This window comes from Ascidiella aspersa, chromosome 3 (genome assembly GCF_963924565.1).
Source record: "Ascidiella aspersa chromosome 3, kaAscAspe10.2, whole genome shotgun sequence".
NCBI classification, from domain to species: domain Eukaryota; kingdom Metazoa; phylum Chordata; class Ascidiacea; order Phlebobranchia; family Ascidiidae; genus Ascidiella; species Ascidiella aspersa.
The window spans coordinates 30,960,835-30,982,377 of NC_139449.1; the positions used below are offsets into that span (position 1 = coordinate 30,960,835).

Consider the following 21,543-nt stretch of genomic DNA (forward strand, 5'->3'; position numbering starts at 1 on the left):
TGTTTTCGTTTATTTATGTTTTGTTTATAATTAATAATTAATTTGTGACAAAACAGTGTTTTTTGTTGAACAACCGCATTAAACTGGTTTACCCTTTGGTGTAACATTACAGTGTTAATGTTTCAAAGAATGAAACCATACACAAATCCATAATTGTCATCTTTGTTACTATGTTTTCAAAAAACCGGTTGTGGCCTCCAGAGCCCAGACTCACGTGGTGGTACAAAAATAAACATTTATTTATTTTATGCGATTCTTTAAACTCTTGAATTTTAAAATGTGGATCGCGTTGCTGAAAAGATTGCCCACCCCTGGAATATGAAAACAAAATATCACAAATTGATTTTATGTTTTGAGAAACAGAGGAGTAATTTATTGTAGCGAATGTAGGGTTGTCAATGTCAGCCCCATCTTTACATTCGCTGGTGTTATACTTTACAGCCACACTGAGTATTGGCTTAAGGTTGAGTAAGTACAGCCTGACAGGTATTTCGTCACAGGCCAACACGATTTTACAAAACAATTCACTATACTAAAGTAAGGCACAGGGAAATTGATAAATGTTCTAGGTGGCGCTGTCCCTAAGTAATCATTCTTGTTTTGAGCAATTATTTTAATATGTTTTTTTTTAATTAAAAAATATACCACTACTTTTAACACCACATTACGTCAAATGTTTTTTGGTTTTAATTGTTCAGTAAAAAACATATATAATTTAGAAGTCATTTGAAAACCTTGTCCATAAGAAACTCACGATACCATTGCTCCAGCGCGTGTATAATTATCTGTTGTCCCCTTTGAAGACATTTTGTGCAAACAAACTGTTTTCTAAAAGCTGGCAATTCACTATGCCTCAATATGTCAAAAATACTTTTGCTTAAGCGCAAATATACAAGATAAACAAGGTTTTTTGCATTTGTCACCCAGGTGCTAAAAGAGGTCACGGTTTCGGCCCAAGCTGCTGAGAAGGTAAAGAACGCCGTGTTGATCGTGAAGGAGAAAGCGCAAACCATCGTCGACACGATCGCTGTCGAGAAATCAATCGCCGTCAAGAAGCTGGAAGCCGCCGAACCGGCGATGCGCGCTGCCGAGGAAGCTTTGAATGTAAGTTTGCTCTGTGGAAAGGCATACAAAAATTGAAATTTTTGTGTATTATGATTTTAAATCTTTAGTCGTAAAGCCTCCTTTTTATTTTTTGTCCACTCTTTGTTTGTTTTGTTTTTTGCATATTTTTGACAAACAAACTCACCGATCGGTCTCTATATAACTTACTTAAATTTTGAAATTACTTCGCCAAAATAATGTCTAACCAGGCAATTTAAAGGGCAAAATTCCACTTTTCATTATAAAAAAGGGTTCATCTTCCTTTTAGGTATTTAAATATGATTTGTTTCCAGACCATCAAAGCAGCCGACATTGCGACTGTCCGAAAGCTCGCCAAGCCTCCGCACTTGATCATGCGTATCATGGACTGTGTGCTGATCCTTTTCCAAAGACCGGTCAACAAGGTGGAGCCTGACCCCGATCGACCCTGTCTTAAACCTTCGTGGAGTGAAGCACTAAAGGTATACCACATTTGTACATTTCAAAAGTTTCGACAAAGAAGGGTTACTCAAACCGACATCGTTTTTCCCACTATATAATGTGAAGAGAAAACCCTATTTTTTTAAGTCGTCTTTAGTGTTTGAAAAATGAGAATGTTTCTGACGCGTATAAATTTAAGTTATTTTCGACGCTTTGTCATTAATTCAAAATATGTAAAAATCTATTTTCGTTTTAAAATTATTTATTCAGCTTTACTAAATTTAAAGAATTTTGTAGTTGATATTTGCAGCGAATGATTTTATCAAATTACTTTAATTTCACGCCGTTGAATATGTAATTTGCTCTTTCACAGCTCATGTCGCAAAGCGGATTCATGGGCAACTTGAAGAATTTCGACAAGGATACGATGAACGAAGAAACGATTGAACTGCTTGCCCCCTACTTTGATATGGAGGATTACACCTTCGAGAATGCCAAAAAGGTTCGCAACTTAGGGAATCCTATTCGTAGATCACTGATCATCTTGTCGAATGCGTTTTGTTTAATCAAACGCAAGACCTACTAGTTAAAATATTTTTTGTTAGTACTCGAATCTAATTGAAATTACACCACTCTTCGCGATCTTATGTGTTTCCTGACTTTGGATTACACATTCTTGTTCGACTGTGTATACTGTACACTTGAACAGTGTACACCAAATGAACATACGACACATCTCGACAGGTGTGCGGAAACGTCGCCGGACTTTTGTCGTGGACCAAAGCGATGGCTTCCTTCTTCTCCATCAACAAGGAGGTGCTTCCCCTAAAAGCCAACTTGGCCAAGCAGGAAGCCAAACTTGCCATCGCCCTCAACGACCTGGGAGTGTAAGCAATTGTTTATTGATTACCATGTGTTTCGCATAATTTGTTTTTTAAACTGAATTTAGAAACAATTAATTTAGCTGAAAGACACTTTTTATCCAAATGGGTTTAAGGCACAACGTAATTGATTCATTTTAATCTGGCCATAACGACATAACGGTGTTTTATTTTAACTTTTGAATTGACTTCAGTGTTAGTCAAGCCGTCTGCAAAATTACATGGTTTGAAATCAAACGTGCGTTGAACTATTTTTTAAATAATAGTTAGTCAATATTTTTTATTATTGGTTACCAAAGTCAAGTCGCATATACACAAATCAAGTCCGTAGGTTTGATAACTACAACAGTTTTTGTGTCAATCAGCACTCGCCCTGGGCAAATTTCACTCACATTGGCGAGCTGGCGTTGTTTTAATTAAACAGTTGCTTGTTTAAGTAAAACAGTCCAGTTCATTATCGCAGTAAGTTAAGCAAACGCCAAAGCAATATAAGCCTAATAAATAGTCCTAAAACATTCACCTTGGTATAAAACGTGAAACAAACGTAAGGCCTGGCTTTTCAAATGCAACAGAAGTAAACTATAGCAGCATTGTCGGCTATACAGTGTAAGCAAGTGAAAGCGCGCTCAAAACAACTTAAACGTCGAGGCTTATTAGTGCCAGCAGTCAAAGTTTTCAGTAAGTTGTTGTGTCGCGCAGAGCCCAAGCCCAGCTGGACGAGAAGCAGAAAGAGTTAGACGAGGTTCAGGCCAAGTTCGACGCGGCCATGAGCGAGAAGCAAGAACTGTTGGACGACGCCGATTCGTGCCGCAGGAAAATGACCGCGGCCACCCAGCTCATCGAAGGTTGGCTTAACAGAATAACTTAAGTTCAAATTAACAATAACAAGTCAAGTCCGAGTCGCTAGTTGCCCAAGTCATTTAGAGCAGGTCAACTTCAAGTCAAGTCATTGGCATAACAAATAAAACGTTAAACTATTAAAATCGCCGCTTAGGAGCGATAACTAACTAAATAATAACAAAAATGCAACGTATAGCGAGCAAATTGTTTTGCGCATAAATTGGAATAAATTTTGTAAAAGAATGTTAAATGAAAATACTTAAAAAATATACTTAAACCACCCGAGTCCTAAGACTCAATGACGTAAGTCAATCAAGCCATTCTGCTCAAAAACCTAAGCTGTTGCAACACTAGAAATCACGAGTCTTATAATTGACATCTGTGTTAGTGCAAGAAGATGTAGAAACAGATTGGCTCGGTAGTGTTAATTGATCCATACTTAACAACAAACAAATCTCGCCATTAAGGTCTGGGAGGCGAGAAAATCCGTTGGACGGAGCAGAGCCAAAAGTTCAAGGCGGAGATTGCGGAGTTGGTTGGCAACGTGCTTCTAGCAACCGGCTTCCTCTCCTACTGCGGACCATTCAACCAGGAGTTCAGGAACTACATGATCAAGGAAACTTGGGAGAAGGAGTTGGCTGAAAGGAAGATCCCGTTCGTCTCCGATCTTAACCTGATCGCGATGTTGATCGATGCACCAACCATTGGTTAGTTTTTTTACTTCATACTCTTGCATTAGTTCATGCAATTTAAACAGTTTTCTTACACAAGCGTGGACAAATTTTATTGTAAAACTTTGGGATGCGAGTTTTTTTATGTTTTTCTTGTAATCATAGAATAGTATTTTGCATTTTTCTGCATTTTAATGTCCTAGATTTCAAGATTACTTTTGGAGCATCGCGCACGATTGCCCCGAGGAAGTTTAAAAGCGCCATTTTTTGCCTGAACCGAGCTTTATATGATATTGTATTGTCGACAGTCCATTCTGATTTTTCCATTCTGTTATATGAAGAGTGTTAAATATTTCAGATTTAAATATTTGCGGCACGCAAATTGATTTTCTATTACTTCAATAAAGTTTTCACATAAAGTGTCATTTATCAACCTGTTTGTGAATGTTTTGTGAACAACTTACTTATATTCTAGTGGTCGCATCATAGTTGCGATTTAAATATTGGGACCGCTGTTATAGACTGCAAAAAATCTGTAGTTTAACAAAAAATAACTTGATATTTGAATTCACCGCCACAAATTTAAGCAAGGGTAAGTGTCGTTGTCAATGTAACAAAAAATTAGTTCCCCGGTGTATTGTGTTGCCTCTAGAGTTTATGTATTTTAATATTTCGGTAGCATAAATCTAAATATTTCAAATATGATTTTAAAGAGTTCAAATAACGAAACTGTATTACGTTGTTAGGCGAGTGGAACTTGCAAGGTCTGCCGAGCGACGATCTCTCGGTGCAGAACGGCATCATCGTTACTAAGGCGACCAGGTACGCGCTGCTCATGGACCCCCAAGGTCAAGGCAAAACCTGGATCAAGAACAAGGAAAAGGACAACCAACTGATCTGCACAACCCTTAACCACAAGTACTTCAGGACACATCTGGAAGATGCCCTCTCCCAAGGAAGGTGGGAATATCAAAACATGTTCCGCTTGTGTGCTTTTATTTATTTTATTTACACATCACTTGGGTACCAAAATATATTTCATTTTTACATTTAATCATTAGGTGTCGTATTTTCTGTGTACACCAACAGCTTATTAGCCTAACCTAAGAAATGTACATTTTGAAGAACAACCTTTGAAAATGTAAAGTTGTTCAAAGCTCAAACAAAAAATATTGAACGGAATTGACGTGGTCTATAATTTTGCTTACTGCATACATTTACTTTGCAGACCACTTATTATCGAAGATATTGGCGAAGAATTGGATCCAGCCCTGGACAACGTACTGGAAAAGAATTTCATCAAAGCTGGAAGCACCTATAAAGTAGGCGTAGTTTTACAAGTTACACTAGTGGATTTTGACCGTTTTATATGTTAGAGAAGAGTGAATATTCGAATAAATTACCTTGAAACGTTTGAAAACTCATGTTTAAAAAATACCAGCTTAAAACGGGATTATCATTATTAATTTCAAAGTTTGACTGTCTGTGGTCAACGGTGTGGTTTAGTTATAATCGAACATGCAATTGTTCGCAGGTAAAAGTCGGCGACAAAGAGTGTGACGTGATGACCGGCTTTCAACTCTACATCACAACCAAGCTGCCCAACCCGGCGTACACACCAGAAGTCAGCGCAAAGACATCGATCATTGACTTCACTGTCACAATGCAGGTAACCTAATTGGGATAGTTTCCATTTTGAAAGTAATTTGTTGACGGAGTTGTCCAAGTACCCTTGTTATCGTGATTTTTTTGTTAAATGGCTCAGCGTGACTAAGGTTTTTGGGCATTGACTTAAGCAATAGGGGCAAACGACTAAATGAGGCGTGGCTGCAATGACTTAAACTTGGTCCTGACTTAAGTAATTACTAACTTGGATAATTACTTAACTTGCTAGTAGTTATAAATGACTTTTAAAAAACAAAAAAAAAAAAAAAGTTAAAAATATTTGTAATTATGATTTGTTATTCTTTTATACCTGTCATAACAGTAGTTTATTTGATAAAAGTTTCTAAAACGTCAACAATATAAACAGCAATCGTGTTTGGTGTTATAGTCACTTCAAACGTTAAACATCTGTTTTAGGGTCTTGAGGACCAACTGCTCGGCCGTGTGATCCTCACCGAGAAGCAGGAACTCGAATCTGAGAGAGTCAAGCTGATGGAGGAGGTGACCCAGTACAAGAGGAAGATGAAAGAACTGGAAGACAACCTCTTGTACAAGCTCACAAGTACAAAGGTAGCATAAGACAATCATTTGTAGAGGGTTGAGTTACAAAGATACAAAGAGCAAACCCTTGCATTCTTCTTATGTGATAAAAATTGTAATTTTTTACCGTGTTGAAAATTGTATTTTACTTTGCATTTCTCACGACATGTTGTTGAAATCTTTATTTACTGTCGAGAATTAAAAAAAAATGGTAAAACATACATAATCACATTTCGTATTTTTATAAACCGGTTCATATTACAATCCATGGTGTTCTGTTCGAAAATAACTATTTGTTTATTATACTTTTTCGAGGGTTCACTTGTGGACGATGAATCGCTTATCGAAATGCTTGGAACCACCAAAGAGATGGCGATGGAGGTTAGTGAGAAGCTGATCATCGCTGCCGACACAGAAATCAAGATTAATTCCGCTCGTGAAGAATTCAGGCCAGTTGCTATCCGTGGATCAATCGTCTACTTCCTGATTGGTACGTCTTTCTTACCCAATATATACTTTGTTTTTGTTAAGATATATATTTTTTTTAAAAATTCCTTAACGTAGGCCCATCTATTGCTAAGTTCCGGTAATCCACTGCTAAAACTTCACATTTTTATCACCCAAGTTGAATTATTTCAGTCGAGATGTCAATGGTGAACGTTATGTACCAAACTTCGCTCACTCAATTCCTTGGACTGTTTGATGAGTCGATGGCGAAATCCGTTAAGTCGCCCATACCTTCAAAGAGAATCAACAACATTATTGAATTCCTGACCTACCTCTCATTCCGGTATGTATGTGTACGCAACTCTTCGATAAACAAATAAAATCAAATGTATTCTGCCAAAGTTTTCTGCGAATTTGTTTGTATTATTCTGTTTGTGTTTTTTCAGCTACACATGCAGAGGACTTTATGAAACACACAAACTGCTCTTCACCCTGCTCATGGCTTTGAAGATTGATCTGAGAAAAGGTATTACGAATGTATTTGCTGGATTTCCGAAATTATCACGAACAGCTCGTAAAATTACTCAGTATAATTCAAAAGAGAAAATAGGTTCAGTTTCGATTCTGTCGGGTAAGAGGCTCATGGTGTCACAATTGACTCTGGACCTTTTTATTCATTTTTTTTTCAGCAACGATGTCAACTCCTAAGATTAAGTGTTTGTTGTTTAGGTGTCGATGTTTTTGTGATATAGTGTTGATGGCGTGGCAGGTCATGTAATAATAACCACTAATGTCGGATCCAAAGTAGTATCGATTTGCCGTACTTTTATCATGTGGAAGTGTTTTACGGCTTGCTGTGATTTGCAAATGTACTTTTCGCTGTTGTTTACAAGGTCCGCTTTTAAACACGGCAATTACTAACTTTTTCCAGGTGTTATCCGCGGCAGCGAGTTCCAGTCGTTCATCAAGGGAGGAGCGGCGCTCGACCTCAAGTCGGTGCAGGCCAAGCCGTGCAAGTGGATCCTTGACATCACCTGGCTTAACCTCGTCCAGCTGCAGAAGCTGCCTGAGTTCAGGGAAATCCTCAACCAGGTGAACTCGCTGCGCTGTAGAATATATTATTTGAATTTACGCGTTCGCGTGATGTCAATTTTTGTCTACCGAGCAAGTATAAAAGTAATGGGTATCAGCAAGAAAAACTTACAAATTTAATAGCAAAATATTATGAAGGCAAACAGTGTTTCAAATAGAAGAAATCCTATAAAACGCAAAATATACTTTTTAAAATTAAAATATTTTAATTTGTTTAAATTAGAATCTTTTAGTTGTACTAATTCATTAAAATTAAAACTATACCCAACTAGGTATTGAAACTCTAATCAAATCTTCAATAAATTTAGGTGTGATGACGACAGATTTGTAATTGCGCATTCCTTGTGTGGGGTAGCAAACGTTTTTGTACCACTTGCTAACATCACAGTTGGAGTAAAGTAAAAATAAATAAATTGAAAAACAGCAATCCACAAATCACATAAAAAATACAAATGTGTCAACCTTTCCCCGAATTAGCCAGTTAGAATTCCCTGTACCACGTAGATTTCGCGCAACGAGAAGCAATGGAAGGCCTGGTTCGACACAGAGGCGCCCGAGGAGGAGGTGATACCTGATGGTTACAACGCGTCCCTGGACACCTTCCGCAAGCTGCTGCTTATCAGGTCCTGGTGCCCCGACCGCATCATGCCACAAGCCAGGAAGTACATCGGAGACTCGCTCGGAAGAAGGTGCGTTTTTCATTGGCTTTTAGGTTTGGGAAGCATCTTTTCTTGTTCAACTTGGCCGTCTTACAAAAGTAGCACAATAACGAGTTTCCGGTAAAGCATCTTTTCTTGTTCAACTTGCCCGTCTTACGAAAGTAACACAATAACGAGTTTCCGGTAGCCTATAGTAAGACGTAGGGCGATAATTAATTTTAGTGCGTTATAGTTTTGCCAGACGTTTGACATTTAACAATTAAAGTGAAATTCTATTATGCAATATTTCTAATTTGTATGGTACACTTTTCTTGTATTTCAAAAGAAATAAATATATAGGTTTACTAACCGGCTGTAACTGCCACAATTAATGATCCTTTTGTAAATTTAGGGGACGTTAAACCACTTTTCAAACTAAGATTTAAGCACCTCAATTTCCGATTCAATCACTTAAATATATTTTTGTTATTTTGTATTCACCATCACCATTGTTGGGTTAATTAACTTTAGCTTAATCCAGTTGCACATTTGCTTATCGTTGTTTTCCTTCAGATTTTCCGAGGCTGTTATCTTGAATCTGGAGGAGACCCACGCTGAGAGCAACATCCGCGTCCCGATGGTCTGCCTTCTGTCGCAGGGATCCGATCCAACCGACCAAATATCCACTCTTGCCAAGAAGAAGAATATCGACTGCAGAGCCATCTCCATGGGACAGGGTAAGGCTATTAAAAACAAACAACAAAATCGCGATAATATTAAACCTCAATTTGGTGCATTGCAATCGCTTTTACGCAAATAATAATATATCTAAATTTTTATTAAAATTCGGACCCCGAAGAACGGGAATCCCGGTTATCCGAAGCAAAGCTATCGGGAATCCCTTTTTGATCGTTGCATTCCGACGAAAGTCTTTAACAAATGTGCAAAATCAATAGCAAAAAATTTATTAAAAAACTGAAACTAAAATGACTCACGATTTTCCAACAAAAAAAATCGTCCCTCGCATAATAACTTTGCGGTTTATACTCTTTAGACTAAATATTCAACGCTCTGTATGGAATTTTAATTCCGTTTGAGGTCAATAGTGGTGTATTTGCAAGTTTACTGATTGTTTGCTTTTCTATAATCCGAAATCCTCGCTAAAATGACATCTTATAATTTATAACGAAACAAACCAGATTAACGAGGATTGTTTGCCCATCTAAATACATTTGCTTTGTCCTATTTGCTCCATTTTCCTTTCGAAAGCTTAAAAACACGACGCTAAATGTTTGATTTTCGAAAAAACCAATGCCACTCGAAAACAATAAAAAAAACGCCTCCGATTTTGATTGACAGGCCAGGAAGTGCACGCGCGCCGGCTAGTGAGCACGCTGATGCAGTCGGGTGGCTGGGTGCTGCTGCAGAACTGCCATCTCGGGCTCGACTTTATGGACGAGTTGCTTGACACCGTGCAAACCGCCGAGAACGTGAACCCCGGCTTCCGAACCTGGATCACCGCTGAGGAGCATCCAAAGTTTCCCATCACCCTGCTACAGTCAAGCATTAAGGCAAGTCAGACGCGCATTTTTACTTGGACGACGCGATGTTGTTTTGAACCCTAATCGGTATTTCAACGTAATGATTTTTATTTTATTCTTCTATTTTGAAACCTTAAAATTTAGTAGTGTTTTTGAATTGACTTAATTGGTGCTAATTTCTGAGTATAGGTGGCCCGAATTAAGCATATTACGGCGAGAGACGCATATGTAGGTGTTCGGACAAACGACTCTGTTGGGTTTTGAATCATTACTTCTTCTTGGTTGTGCTTTTCGAACCACTTCCCGTTGATGTAAATATTAAGTTAGATTACCTCAAAAAAATGTGTAGTGTTTTCATTCCCACCTAAACTTATTTTAACCATGAATCTTCAAGGCTATAAATTCTTCTAACCGATTTTCTATACCAATGATATAACATTATTTTGACGTTTAAAATCCTTTCAGTTCACCAACGAACCGCCGCAAGGAGTGAAGGCGGGCCTGACCCGAACCTTCGCTGGAATCTCGCAAGACCAGCTCGACGTGAACAACCTGCCCCAGTGGAAGCCGCTTCTCTACGCCATCGGATTCTTACATACTTCAGTGCAGGTCGGTGGCCAGCATTTTAAAAAAGTTTTCGATAAGTGTAAAAATATAAACCAACTAAATAACAGTTCAAAAGTAAAAAATTATATTTATTGTCTGTGTTCGAAAATTTACAACTTGTTAGCAGTAAAAGCAATAAAACCCCTATTTTTCTTTAAACAGATGATTTATTTAAAATATCAGCAAAAAGACTAAAGCAACTTTTTTTAACAAAAGAAAAATTTACATTTTATCGTTTCGCGCTGTGTCTTTCAGGAGCGCCGTAAGTTCGGTCCTCTTGGCTGGAACATCCCGTACGAGTTCAACACGTCGGACCACTACGCTACTGTTCAGTTCCTGCAGAACCACCTCGACGACCTGGACCCCAAGCGCGGAATACAGTGGTCCAACGTCCGTTACATGATTGGTACGATGAAATGCCGCCAGTTTCATTTTGCGCGATTATTATAAAAAGACGGATTGAGGACAGTTTGGGCCAACTTACGTCACTACTTAAAAAAATAATACCACTTTTTAGTCGCAATACTGGATACAAGCTAATTACCAAAGCGGCATAAAATCTGGTTTAAATATAAACAGCCACCAGACCAGGACTATTGTCGACCAGACAAATATAACATTAGACGCCGACTAGCTGAAACGTTGTAAAATGTCGAAAAGTTGTACTCTATGACATACAATACTTTTAGCGACAACGGATTTTTTTAGAACTAATTAAAAAACTGTAAATTGGGCGAAAATTATCAAGACGACTCTTATGGTAATAAACACATTTGACATTTTTCTCTTTACCCGCTGTCAACGTCGGGCTACAATACTTAAGCTCCATACTTTTACACTTTATGGCGCCATTTAGGAAGTGTCGGGCATTTGCATAAACTTTTAATAAATATATTTGCTGTGTATCAGGCGAGGTGCAGTACGGCGGGCGCGTCACCGACGACTACGACAAGCGTCTGCTCAACACCTTCGCCACTGTTTGGTTCCACGAGGGCATGTTCGTCGACTCCTTTAGCTTCCACACCGGGTACAAGATTCCACACTTCAAAACCACCAAGGAGGTGAGCGCTGAGCGGCGATGATAAAATTACCGCAAAAAGTGTCCAACTAATTAAATTTGGAAAAATATTCGAGTTTCAAAAGTCCTCGACTAATATCGATTAGATCCACCACCCTGTAGTGATATTGTAGTTTTTAGTTGCAGCGTAATGTTTTGCATTAGTTAGATATTCATCATACTAATTTAACAGCAAAGGTTTCCCGAAAACACTACAATTATTCTAACAACTATTGTTACATATTTGTTTTATACCACTTTATTTCTAGTGAATCACTCCTATTTGTTTTTAGCCTTCATTTCATCTAAAATCAAAGGCCTTATTTTACGTCACAAGGGCAAAATGTAAATTTATTCATTTAAAAACCAAAAAAAGTAAATTTAATTTACAACACAAAATTAATTCACAACAATGGGCGTAAAAAACGGGTAAAAATATCAGAAGTAAAGGGTGATTGGAAATCTCAGAATAAATTTACAGAATGAAAACACTATTCCAATTTGCTCCTAGTTTTTCTCTCTAAGGTGAATGTTTCTTAAAACGTTTTTCGGTCTTTGTAAAACGACAAACCTTTATCCGTGTAATACAGGTGATGGAAGCGATCGAGACGCTGCCGCTGACCGACAAGCCTGAGGTGTTCGGCCTCCACCTGAACGCCGACATCACCTACCAAACCAACTCGGCCACCAGCATCCTCGACACGATCCTCAACATCCAGCCCAAGGACGCCGGAGGTGGATCCGGGGAGACCAGGGAGTCGGTGGTCTTCCGACAGGCGCACGACATGCTCACAAGGCTGCCGTCCGATTATATTGCTCACGAGGTACACTGTGGCTTCTTGTACGCGTTGGTTCGCGCCCATTTTGCGAAGCTTGTTTTGAAAATATGTTTTTGTTTCATGTTTGCGCTCTAGATTTGCCTTAGAAACATCATCAGAAAGGCTGCGAACTCATTCATTTTGATTTTCTGGTCATCAGAGTGTCTATTTCTTTGGTGACAATTATAAATACGAAACTTGGTATAAAAGTAAGCTGATAAATAAAAAAAAAGACATACTGCTAAGAATTACTCCCGAAAAATTCAGAACGGCCTACCGAACTCGATGAGCCTATCTAGAACTTCTTTCCAAGCCAGACAAAGCTAGAAAATTCAGGTCGCCATGAGATTCGAACTTATGGCTACTGTCAGACAAATCAATTACCCACCCAACCCAACCCAGGCAGGCTCAGTGATGAAGCAAGTTTAGAACCAACGAAAGAAATATGGCCTGCTGCAACCTGATTTATCGGTAACACTGATTCATAATACTCTTTTAAGCGTCGAGGCGTGCATTTTACATGTGAATGTGTGCAGGTTCGCTCGCGCCTCGTCAAGATGGGATTGCTCAACTCGCTCAACATCTTCCTGAAGCAGGAGATCGCCCGAATGCAGAAGGTCATCACCCTGGTGAGGAGCACGCTCACCGACCTCAAACTAGCCATCGAGGGAACCATCATCATGAGCGAGGTAAGTACGTGTTACTTTAAGGCTTCCGGCAAAACATTTACACTGTCGTGCTGAATTTATGTTGGACGTGCGTAGCGTTGTTGCTTATAAAGAACCGTGTGGTTATAGAAATATAATTTCGGCCTCCATCAAATGTTTACCAACACGGGCTTGCAATTTTACTATAAAACACCGCGATAATGCTGATTCAGGTCTGGTTTTTCGTTTGTTAAAGCCTACGTTAGATCTGATCGTTGTAAGGAACATTTTCGACGGCTTACTGCAACCTGAATTGAACCACTGGATACGACTTGTTAGCAAAAAAGGCTAACTCCCATGGATTTATACGATATTAAATGGTTTAATAGTGTTTTGAATAAAATGGTTATATATATTATGCTATGTCCTAAAACATTAAAACTTGTTGATTTTTTTTAAACTCTAATCCTGCCTTTTTGCAAGTTGTAACAATACAAAGAAATTTTAACATAAACTATGGTAGAATATGCTGTTATTTTCAAGTATGAACATTAATCATAAAGGAGGTTTGCTACCTATATTGACATTGAATGTCAAAGAGTCGGAATGTACACTGGTAATATGCTGTATTGGTTCCAAATAAACAAATCAACACTTTGGATGTAGTTTCATCAAAACTGTTAAGGTTGCAGTTTGGATAGAAAAAAAGGACAGAGTACAATTAATCGTGTTTTTTAAACAGGGGTAGCATTTCATATAGCATAAGATACAATTTTCATGTAAGATTGTTTTATTGGCATACATCATAAGCTGTGAATAATGCATACTAACACTCAAATCAAAGGAGCAGCCCAAAGTTTAACGGAAACTATAACTTCAATAAAGCATACTGGATCACAGTACAATTAAATAAAACTATATGTACATTACTTTTTAAGCAGTAAACTGAAAGATACATCAGCCAAGTAAATGAAGTAATTACTTTAAATATGAATGAGGAAGGCTTGAATTATGGATTTGCTTAATACCATAAGTTCAATTAGAGTTTGAATGAAGGAGATTTTACAAAAGCATATAAATATGCTATCCAAGATAATTGACTGCATACAAAACAGGTCAAATTAAAACTAAAATGCATTTCTTTTTTTTAGCTAAAAGTTTTTCACACATGTTGTCAGCAATAGACATAATTTTTAAAATACATAAGATATTTTAATAGAGCAAAACGGAAAAGGTTACGACCTAAAGGTTGATAGGCCGTCATTAATTTCTAACTTTCAAATAGAACTTTATAGTGCACTTATCATGCCAAGGCAATTTTAATATCTACAGACAAAAGTGCTCATGAGTCTCAAAAATTACAATATATTTAAACTATAAATGTCAATGTACAAAATATATACTTAAAGTTTCAATGGTGTCATGCGCTCTACACCAAAAACCCAAGTACGGATTAATTTTTTTTATACTCATTAAAAATTAGATTGCTGATCAATGTGTAGCATAAAATCTATAGCCATGCACTTGATTATAGCTTATCAGTGGGAAGTGGAAAAATAAATGAGGAAGAAAAGATAATAGATAATCAAGCACCGTTCCTATTCGGCCTCCGAGCTGGCGCACGTTTTCCTGGAGCTTTTGGTTTGCTAAATGCTGCCTTGGTTTCTTTAGCTGGTGGATGTACCTCAAGGCGCAGGAAATTTTCAGTGATAGAATCCTCTGAATCACACTCCACTCTCTTCTCTAGCGGAATATCATATGGTGGTCCGGATATCACATCGATAAGTGGAGCCTTGCAGGAAGAATACAGCATCCTGTTCTTAACCGAAATTGAGGAACCTGGCATAACATATATGAAGAAATTAACTTCCAAGTCTTCATCATTGTGACGATGTGCATATTTAAACATGTGGTAACTAGCATACTCCGAGGATATGAGCCCCTCCAGCTCAACAGCCGATATGGAGTGTGCAGATTTTTTGATAATGATTTCCTCTTTAATATCGATGCAAAGCTCAATGTGGTTAATGACACCATCTTTAAAATCGTACAGGCCTTTTTCAACGCCCTGTGTAATCGGGAAGGCCACCCCTTGTACAGAAGTCTGGTCCCTCGTGCAGCTTCCAACGACTCTTTTATCATCGTCTATTGATTTTAATTCCTCTTCAGCCATAGTAAGTGGATTTGGAGCAGCCTTCAGACTCTTGTGGCTGTGGTATCCTGCAAGGGACACTTCTTCTGGGCTGTTGCCATAAATTTCTTCTTTGATAAGGTCTCCTCCAATTTCATTCTTGAGGGTGGCACGGGTGGCAGCATAGAGCATTTTTAATCTTGTTGGCGAATCGTCTGGAGAATATAGTATCAAAAGCCAGTCGCTGTTTGTGTTAAGTTGGTACAAAGCATAGCAAGGTTGCTTTGGTTTGAAAAAGCCCTTGGTACCCGTGTCAAACTCTGCTTCCCAGTCATCAGAGTGCTTTTTAATCGTTGTCGATGGAACCAGGCTTTCATTTTCAATAATAATCTTAAAGCACCTCACGTTGCCTTCGTTGAAGCATTTTCGAAACATTTCCTTTAGTTCATCGCTGCACTGAATTCCAGTCTGATGAGACATTGCTCAATTACCTAAGATTAATATCAATTTTCTGCATTCAAAAATGTGTGGTTAAGTGGTTAATGCAAGTTGTTCAAAGTTGTAGGCAGCTTAGTCCAGTATTTATTTAAAGAATCTGGTGAAACGTAAAAACTATTCAGATTTTTTTTTAAAAAGATTTCATAACTACAAAACTGATGCCAAACAAACTAACTTTTATCCACAGCAAACCTGATCCTTAACTCAAATATTAGGATAATAACTTCTAAATTTAGGTTCTAAAAATAAAAATGAAATTATTAATTGTCTACAATTGACAGCTATTTATTAGGATTTTGTAAATAAATAAAACCTAGCTATACATTTGTAAGTTTGCAGTTATTTTTAAACAATTGAGAGTTAGCTTTGTTTATAAATGTTAAACGGTGTACAGTAACAGTTCTACTTGGCCTCACATTCAAGCGATGATTCGTAGACTGGCACACTACAAAACTGTTAAGCTAAATGTGACAATTCGGTTGAAACCGGGTGCGTAGGTGATGTTCCGAATCCGATAGTTGTCACAACTTGTTGGAGTTACTGCTCGCCTAACTTTCCTTCCTGTATCTATAAATGGGACTTTCGATTTAAGCAATTCAGCAGAGATACTTTTTCGTGTGGGCGTCATACAATTCAGTGGTAAACTGCCAGTAGTAGCAAACGTCTATTTTACGACGAAGCCTTGACTCGAGTTAAATATATTCATATATTTGTGCTGGTAACAAACTGGTGTTAAGTTCTTAGATACGTCGCTAACAAACGTGACAACAGGAAGTCAAGATCTCTGTTTTGTTTAAGAGCTATTGCGTAAGGTGTGACAGGTGAACCAGTCATGTGGAACGTTTTCGCTCAAATCGTCAAGTATGTAGGGATTAGGTTTAATCAATAATACTTATATAGTATCATTGGTGTAATCCACATTTTCCATTTCTCTTACAGCTTTAATTAACAATTCACACTTTAATTAAACTTTTTTGAGTGTGTCAGAATTTTTGTGCCCACGCGAATTCAAGTTATAATTTTAAGGTATGAAGTTAAGTTATCGTATTTCAAGTAAACTGCAGGGCTAAAGCTGATAAGTAGAAGACTAATACTGGTTTCTGCTATGATTTGAAACCGGCATCATTTGTTGAGTTGACTTGAAGGTTGCTTGAAAGGTTACGTGTTCTAACAGTTTAGCCACAGCAACAACAGGACTCAAAACCAAAACGTGCACATTGTGCGCACAATGTGCACTTGCGATATGTGCACGGTTCGGTGCACATACCAAGGTGCACATTGTGCACTTGTGATATGTACGCAAACCGAAATGTGCACATTGTGCGCACAATGTGCACTTGCGATATGTGACGATTAAGTGCGATATGTGACGATTAAGTGCACATTGTGCACTATCGCTCAATGTGCAACTTACAATGTACCAGTGAACGTTATACAGAAAAATAAATAACTTCATATTAAACAATTTTTCCGATGATGTTTTTGTATGAAAAAGATCAAGTAATACATGTTATTTTTCGTGCCATTCTTTTTATTATGATATATTTTCTATTTGAGTTCGGATTTCCGATTATATGGAGTGGATTTATTATGCATGTTATTTTTCGATCGATTCTTTTTATAATTCTTTTTTTTAATTGAGTCCCAATTGTATGGATTTTCGATTATATGGGTTAAATTTACCAAACAAATAAGTTAACAACTGGGTGTAACTAAACCTGCAAATTTAGCCTTAAAACCCGTAAAAGTATTTTTAAACGTTTATAATTTTTAACTACTCTGCATATGTGGGCATGGTTATGACGTCATTGGGTATCGGATTGTGATACTTTTTGTTCACGATATTGGTTATCGGAAAAAATGTCACGTTTTGGGCACCCCTAACCAATTGCATGTCAATAGGACATTTTAAACGTAAGGCAACACTTCTTGTATTTAAAGATCTATGTTTGACCATTTTTAATCTAATTCAACTGCACTATTGGATTTTAATTTTGTTAACTTAGAAAAAAATTGGTTAGAATTAGTTGAACATTGAATAGCGATACGTCTGCTTAGGTTGTTTGTGTTTGTTTTTAAATGATCAATGAATCCTAAAAATAACTTTCGTAATTAGTGGCTTTATCGACCTCGTAATTAGTGGCTCTATCGAATTTAAAAAACTTCAACACAAAAGTTTATTTTATAAAACCAGAAAATTGAAGGCGTCACGGCACACATTTAGCACAAAACAATACTCACTTCAGGGCGAAATACCAAAGATAAAAAGTTGGAAATGGTTGAATAGAAAAATTTTAAACGGAAAACTGCAGCAGCAATATTTGCGAAATACTTTAAGCAAGATTATAAACGAAATACTATCGATAGGTAGGTAATATGAAAATGCGACAGAAACGAATTAAATATAACCTCAAATGACAAAGGAAAATAAAATTATATGACTTTACAATTCAAAAATTATTCTTGCCTCTAACCAACGAAATTGCAAACCGTGCTCAAAATGCGTCCGATTCTCTCGGTATCCACCCGACGAATGACGATGCAACACAACGCCATCCAAAACGCAACCGCACACAAAGTTGTCACGCAGCGCTAGAAAAACTGAGACTTCGAAATTCACACAAAGTCCTATCCCTGAGGGAAAACCAAGTCGGTGGGTAGCTGACCCGAACGGCGATTCCTGCGGACAAACGCATTAGTCCGGAACAAAGGGTCTACAATAATCAAATTTGTGACAATCTGTATATCTTCTGGTAAGTAAGAAAAGTACAAATCCTACATCTGCCTGTCTGTCTGTTTTTATTTTTTAAGTTCGATAATAATAATCGGCTGCCGGACAAATAGCGCCTTACCATCACACGCTGTGGAAAAAGTGATCACGGAAAAAAGAGTGTGCAACTTTTTAGCCACCTTTGCCGCACCGGCACATTAAAAGCACACATTAGATGCAGATTTAATGTACATTTGGCGCAAATATCGCAAGTGCACAATGTGCACCTTCAAATGTGCACTGAACCGTGCACATATCGCAAGTGCACATTGTGCGCACAATGTGCACATTTTGGTTCGTGCACATATGACAAGTGCACATTGTGCGCACAATGTGCACATTTTGGTTCGTGCACATATGACAAGTGCACATTGTGCGCACAATGTGCACCTTCGAATGCGGTGCACATATAACAAGTGCACATTGTGCGCACAATGTGCACATTTTGGTTCGTGCACATATGACAAGTGCACATTGTGCGCACAATGTGCACCTTCGAATGCGGTGCACATATAGCAAGTGCACAATGTGCACATTTTGGTTTTGAGCCCGTCTCCACAGCAAGGTATTAAACGGATTTGAGTTTATTGTATAACATCAGACGGCCATCAACTCACAGGAATAGATTAAAGTCCATGGTACAGTACTAACACAGTCCAGCATAATAAAGTCTGTCCGTTACATTATTTCAGTTGGTTAAATTGAGATCCAGTCAGTTCCAGTTACGTTCAGTAGATTCGCTTAAGATGACGCCTCGTTAGGCTTTTGTACACACGCCTGGCCATCGATTAGCAGAGGCGTGTTTAGGGAATGCAAATAACATATTCGTGTTAATTTACGAGCAATCATGGCAGGTCTGCAATTGGGCCACGTAATTAAATAACAACAAATAATAAGCCGACGCGCTACAAAACCTTCTGAGACAGTAGAAGTATGTTGGCCTGCAGTAGGTCTATCCACCTTGCAAGATATTCCCCCATTTACAGCACTAAGGCATCTTTTTTTACAGCACTAAGCACCTTTAAGAAGCTGAGGTAAACGACAACCTTGGATTTTTTTTACTTTTCTGTTGCAGAACCTGCGTGATGCCCTGGACAACCTGTTCGACGCTAAAGTGCCCACTCAGTGGCGCAAGTTGTCGTGGGAATCTTCCACCATCGGATTCTGGTTTACCGAGCTCGTGGAGAGGAACACTCAGCTTTCGGCGTGGATTTTTGAAGGCAGGCCTACCTGCTTCTGGATGACCGGATTCTTTAATTGCCAAGGTGTGTTTTTCAGATAGGTCATGTGTAGACTAGACTTAATATTTAACGAAATCACCCATGAAAATACCCCCACCTTATACTGGCCTGCGACGTTTCCTGTACCATAACTTAATGTTTGCAATGATGCACAATAACGCTGTAATAACTGACACAAGTTAAAACGTAATTTTAACGAAGTTCCCTTATTTAGAACTTAATAAACAACAGCTCTGTGCACGTGTTGATAATGCAATTTCTATATTGGTTAATATATATATATATATATATATATATAAGAGTTTGAAATCGAAAACAGAAGAATGACAACTGAATGTGGGATTTACAGGATTTTTGACAGCTATGCGTCAAGAGGTTACGCGTATGCACAAAGGATGGGCTCTTGACACAGTCACTCTTCACAACGAGGTGCTCAAAAGCTTCAAGGAAGATATCACCAGTCCTCCACAGGTCAACTTCATGCTTATATCATATTACTTAGACTTCAGGATCTATTTGTATGCGCTATTAAATAGACTTACAAGTGTTAATGACTTCGCCCTGCGATTCTTGGTTAAATTTATCGTTTGTAGGTCTCGGTTTTCTTATTGGCAAGCATTGGATGTCGTTATCCATAGTTTGATAAATGAGTGTCATTTTTAAATGGCCTTTCCTTGCGTAAAAATACATTGAGACCAAACATGTTGCTTTGTTTTGGGATATTAAATGACATGGATCTAATATGAGCTGCTATTAAAAATGCCTGACGCTGATTCGTTGCCGCTTCTTGTAAGCTACGCGAAAGCTCCCCAACTTAACTACAATCTCTTGCTGTGAACAGGAGGGCGTCTACGTACACGGTTTGTTCTTGGATGGGGCAGCCTGGGATAGACGAAACTCGAAGCTCATCGAATCACAACCAAAGGTCCTGTTCGTGCCGCTTACAGTGGTCCACGTGTTCGCTGTCAACTCAACGGCGCCAAAGGACCCAGCCCTGTACACCTGTCCGGTCTACAAGAAGCCTTGTCGTACAGACCTGACCTACATTACACCCCTGTGGCTTAAAACTGCCCAGAAGCCTACCCATTGGGTAATGCGTGGTGTCGCCTTGCTTTGCGACATCAAGTAAACTGAGATTTATTTTCGTATTTTATAAGTTAAGGCATGTGTAACACTTTTTTTGGCGCGTTGTTTTAAGTTCAAGCATGCAGTGTTACAATTTTTTCCGTGTAAGCTTTTCTTGCCTCTTATTTATTGGGATGTTAAATATATATTTGTCTTTTGGCGTTTAAATAATATCGATTTGTGCATTGTGGTTTAAGAAGCAGATGCAGTTGTCAGACAGTGATTACATGTCAGCAGAATGTGTGGCAGATTAGGCCATTTTAATAGCGATTGCACTATTTCGCTTTAAGAGCAGATCAGGAAAAGGCTACAAATTTTGATGACCTAACGAAAGGAAACTAAAAATCACCATGTGACTGATTCGATCTCTAGTTGTGTTCAACATCATTGCGACGACGTGGTTACGTATTTCAGGACTTTGTTATACTATTGTTAGTTGAAAATAAAAACAGATTCATTAAGATGGTTTTCATATGTTTTATTACTTGTTACTTCTTAAACTCAAAGAAAGGTTGTTGGCCTGAGTTACCTAAACCGAAAATATCGGGGAGAGAGAACTGTCTGCAAAACGTTTTTAAGGTTTCTATGAGAAATGCTCGATGTCTGTGTTGATGCAGTTCATGTTGTTTAGAAAAACAAAGAAGTTTAACCTAATGTAGCATATGCGGTTAAAACAGAAAAACATGCCTTGAGCTCACCTACAATGCCGTTGGTTAGACAAAACATGGTATTTTGCAAATTAACTTTTTTAAAGCATACAAGATTAAGATCATAAAGTACAACATGTTCTGGGTCTGGCCATGCCCATGTG

At 38.1% G+C, this 21,543-nt stretch overlaps 2 protein-coding genes across 2 annotated transcripts in view; one reads left to right on the forward strand and one right to left on the reverse strand.

Annotated features, from left to right (window-relative positions):
• Window positions 1–20,806, forward strand: part of LOC146161573 (dynein axonemal heavy chain 8-like) — a 46,915-nt gene extending 26,109 nt beyond the window's left edge. Inside the window, exons 55-78 of the mRNA XM_083385450.1 lie at window positions 1,398–1,565; window positions 1,898–2,026; window positions 2,269–2,411; window positions 3,105–3,250; window positions 3,713–3,952; window positions 4,663–4,876; window positions 5,145–5,238; window positions 5,451–5,585; window positions 5,999–6,151; window positions 6,437–6,611; window positions 6,761–6,911; window positions 7,015–7,094; window positions 7,500–7,660; window positions 8,165–8,349; window positions 8,872–9,035; window positions 9,658–9,869; window positions 10,305–10,448; window positions 10,701–10,851; window positions 11,355–11,506; window positions 12,093–12,326; window positions 12,857–13,009; window positions 19,442–19,631; window positions 19,957–20,078; window positions 20,449–20,806. Of these exons, the coding sequence (XP_083241576.1) occupies window positions 1,398–1,565; window positions 1,898–2,026; window positions 2,269–2,411; window positions 3,105–3,250; window positions 3,713–3,952; window positions 4,663–4,876; window positions 5,145–5,238; window positions 5,451–5,585; window positions 5,999–6,151; window positions 6,437–6,611; window positions 6,761–6,911; window positions 7,015–7,094; window positions 7,500–7,660; window positions 8,165–8,349; window positions 8,872–9,035; window positions 9,658–9,869; window positions 10,305–10,448; window positions 10,701–10,851; window positions 11,355–11,506; window positions 12,093–12,326; window positions 12,857–13,009; window positions 19,442–19,631; window positions 19,957–20,078; window positions 20,449–20,736 (3,984 nt within the window). The 3' untranslated portion in view covers window positions 20,737–20,806. The remainder of the gene's footprint in view (window positions 1–1,397; window positions 1,566–1,897; window positions 2,027–2,268; window positions 2,412–3,104; window positions 3,251–3,712; window positions 3,953–4,662; window positions 4,877–5,144; window positions 5,239–5,450; window positions 5,586–5,998; window positions 6,152–6,436; window positions 6,612–6,760; window positions 6,912–7,014; window positions 7,095–7,499; window positions 7,661–8,164; window positions 8,350–8,871; window positions 9,036–9,657; window positions 9,870–10,304; window positions 10,449–10,700; window positions 10,852–11,354; window positions 11,507–12,092; window positions 12,327–12,856; window positions 13,010–19,441; window positions 19,632–19,956; window positions 20,079–20,448) is intronic.
• On the reverse strand, window positions 13,687–15,605 carry LOC146161574 (twinfilin-1-like). Its single transcript, XM_083384348.1, has one exon. The coding sequence runs from the start codon at window positions 15,576–15,578 to the stop codon at window positions 14,553–14,555; it is 1,026 nt and encodes a 341-aa protein (XP_083240474.1). The 5' UTR covers window positions 15,579–15,605; the 3' UTR covers window positions 13,687–14,552.
• Window positions 20,807–21,543: the final 737 nt, after the last annotated feature.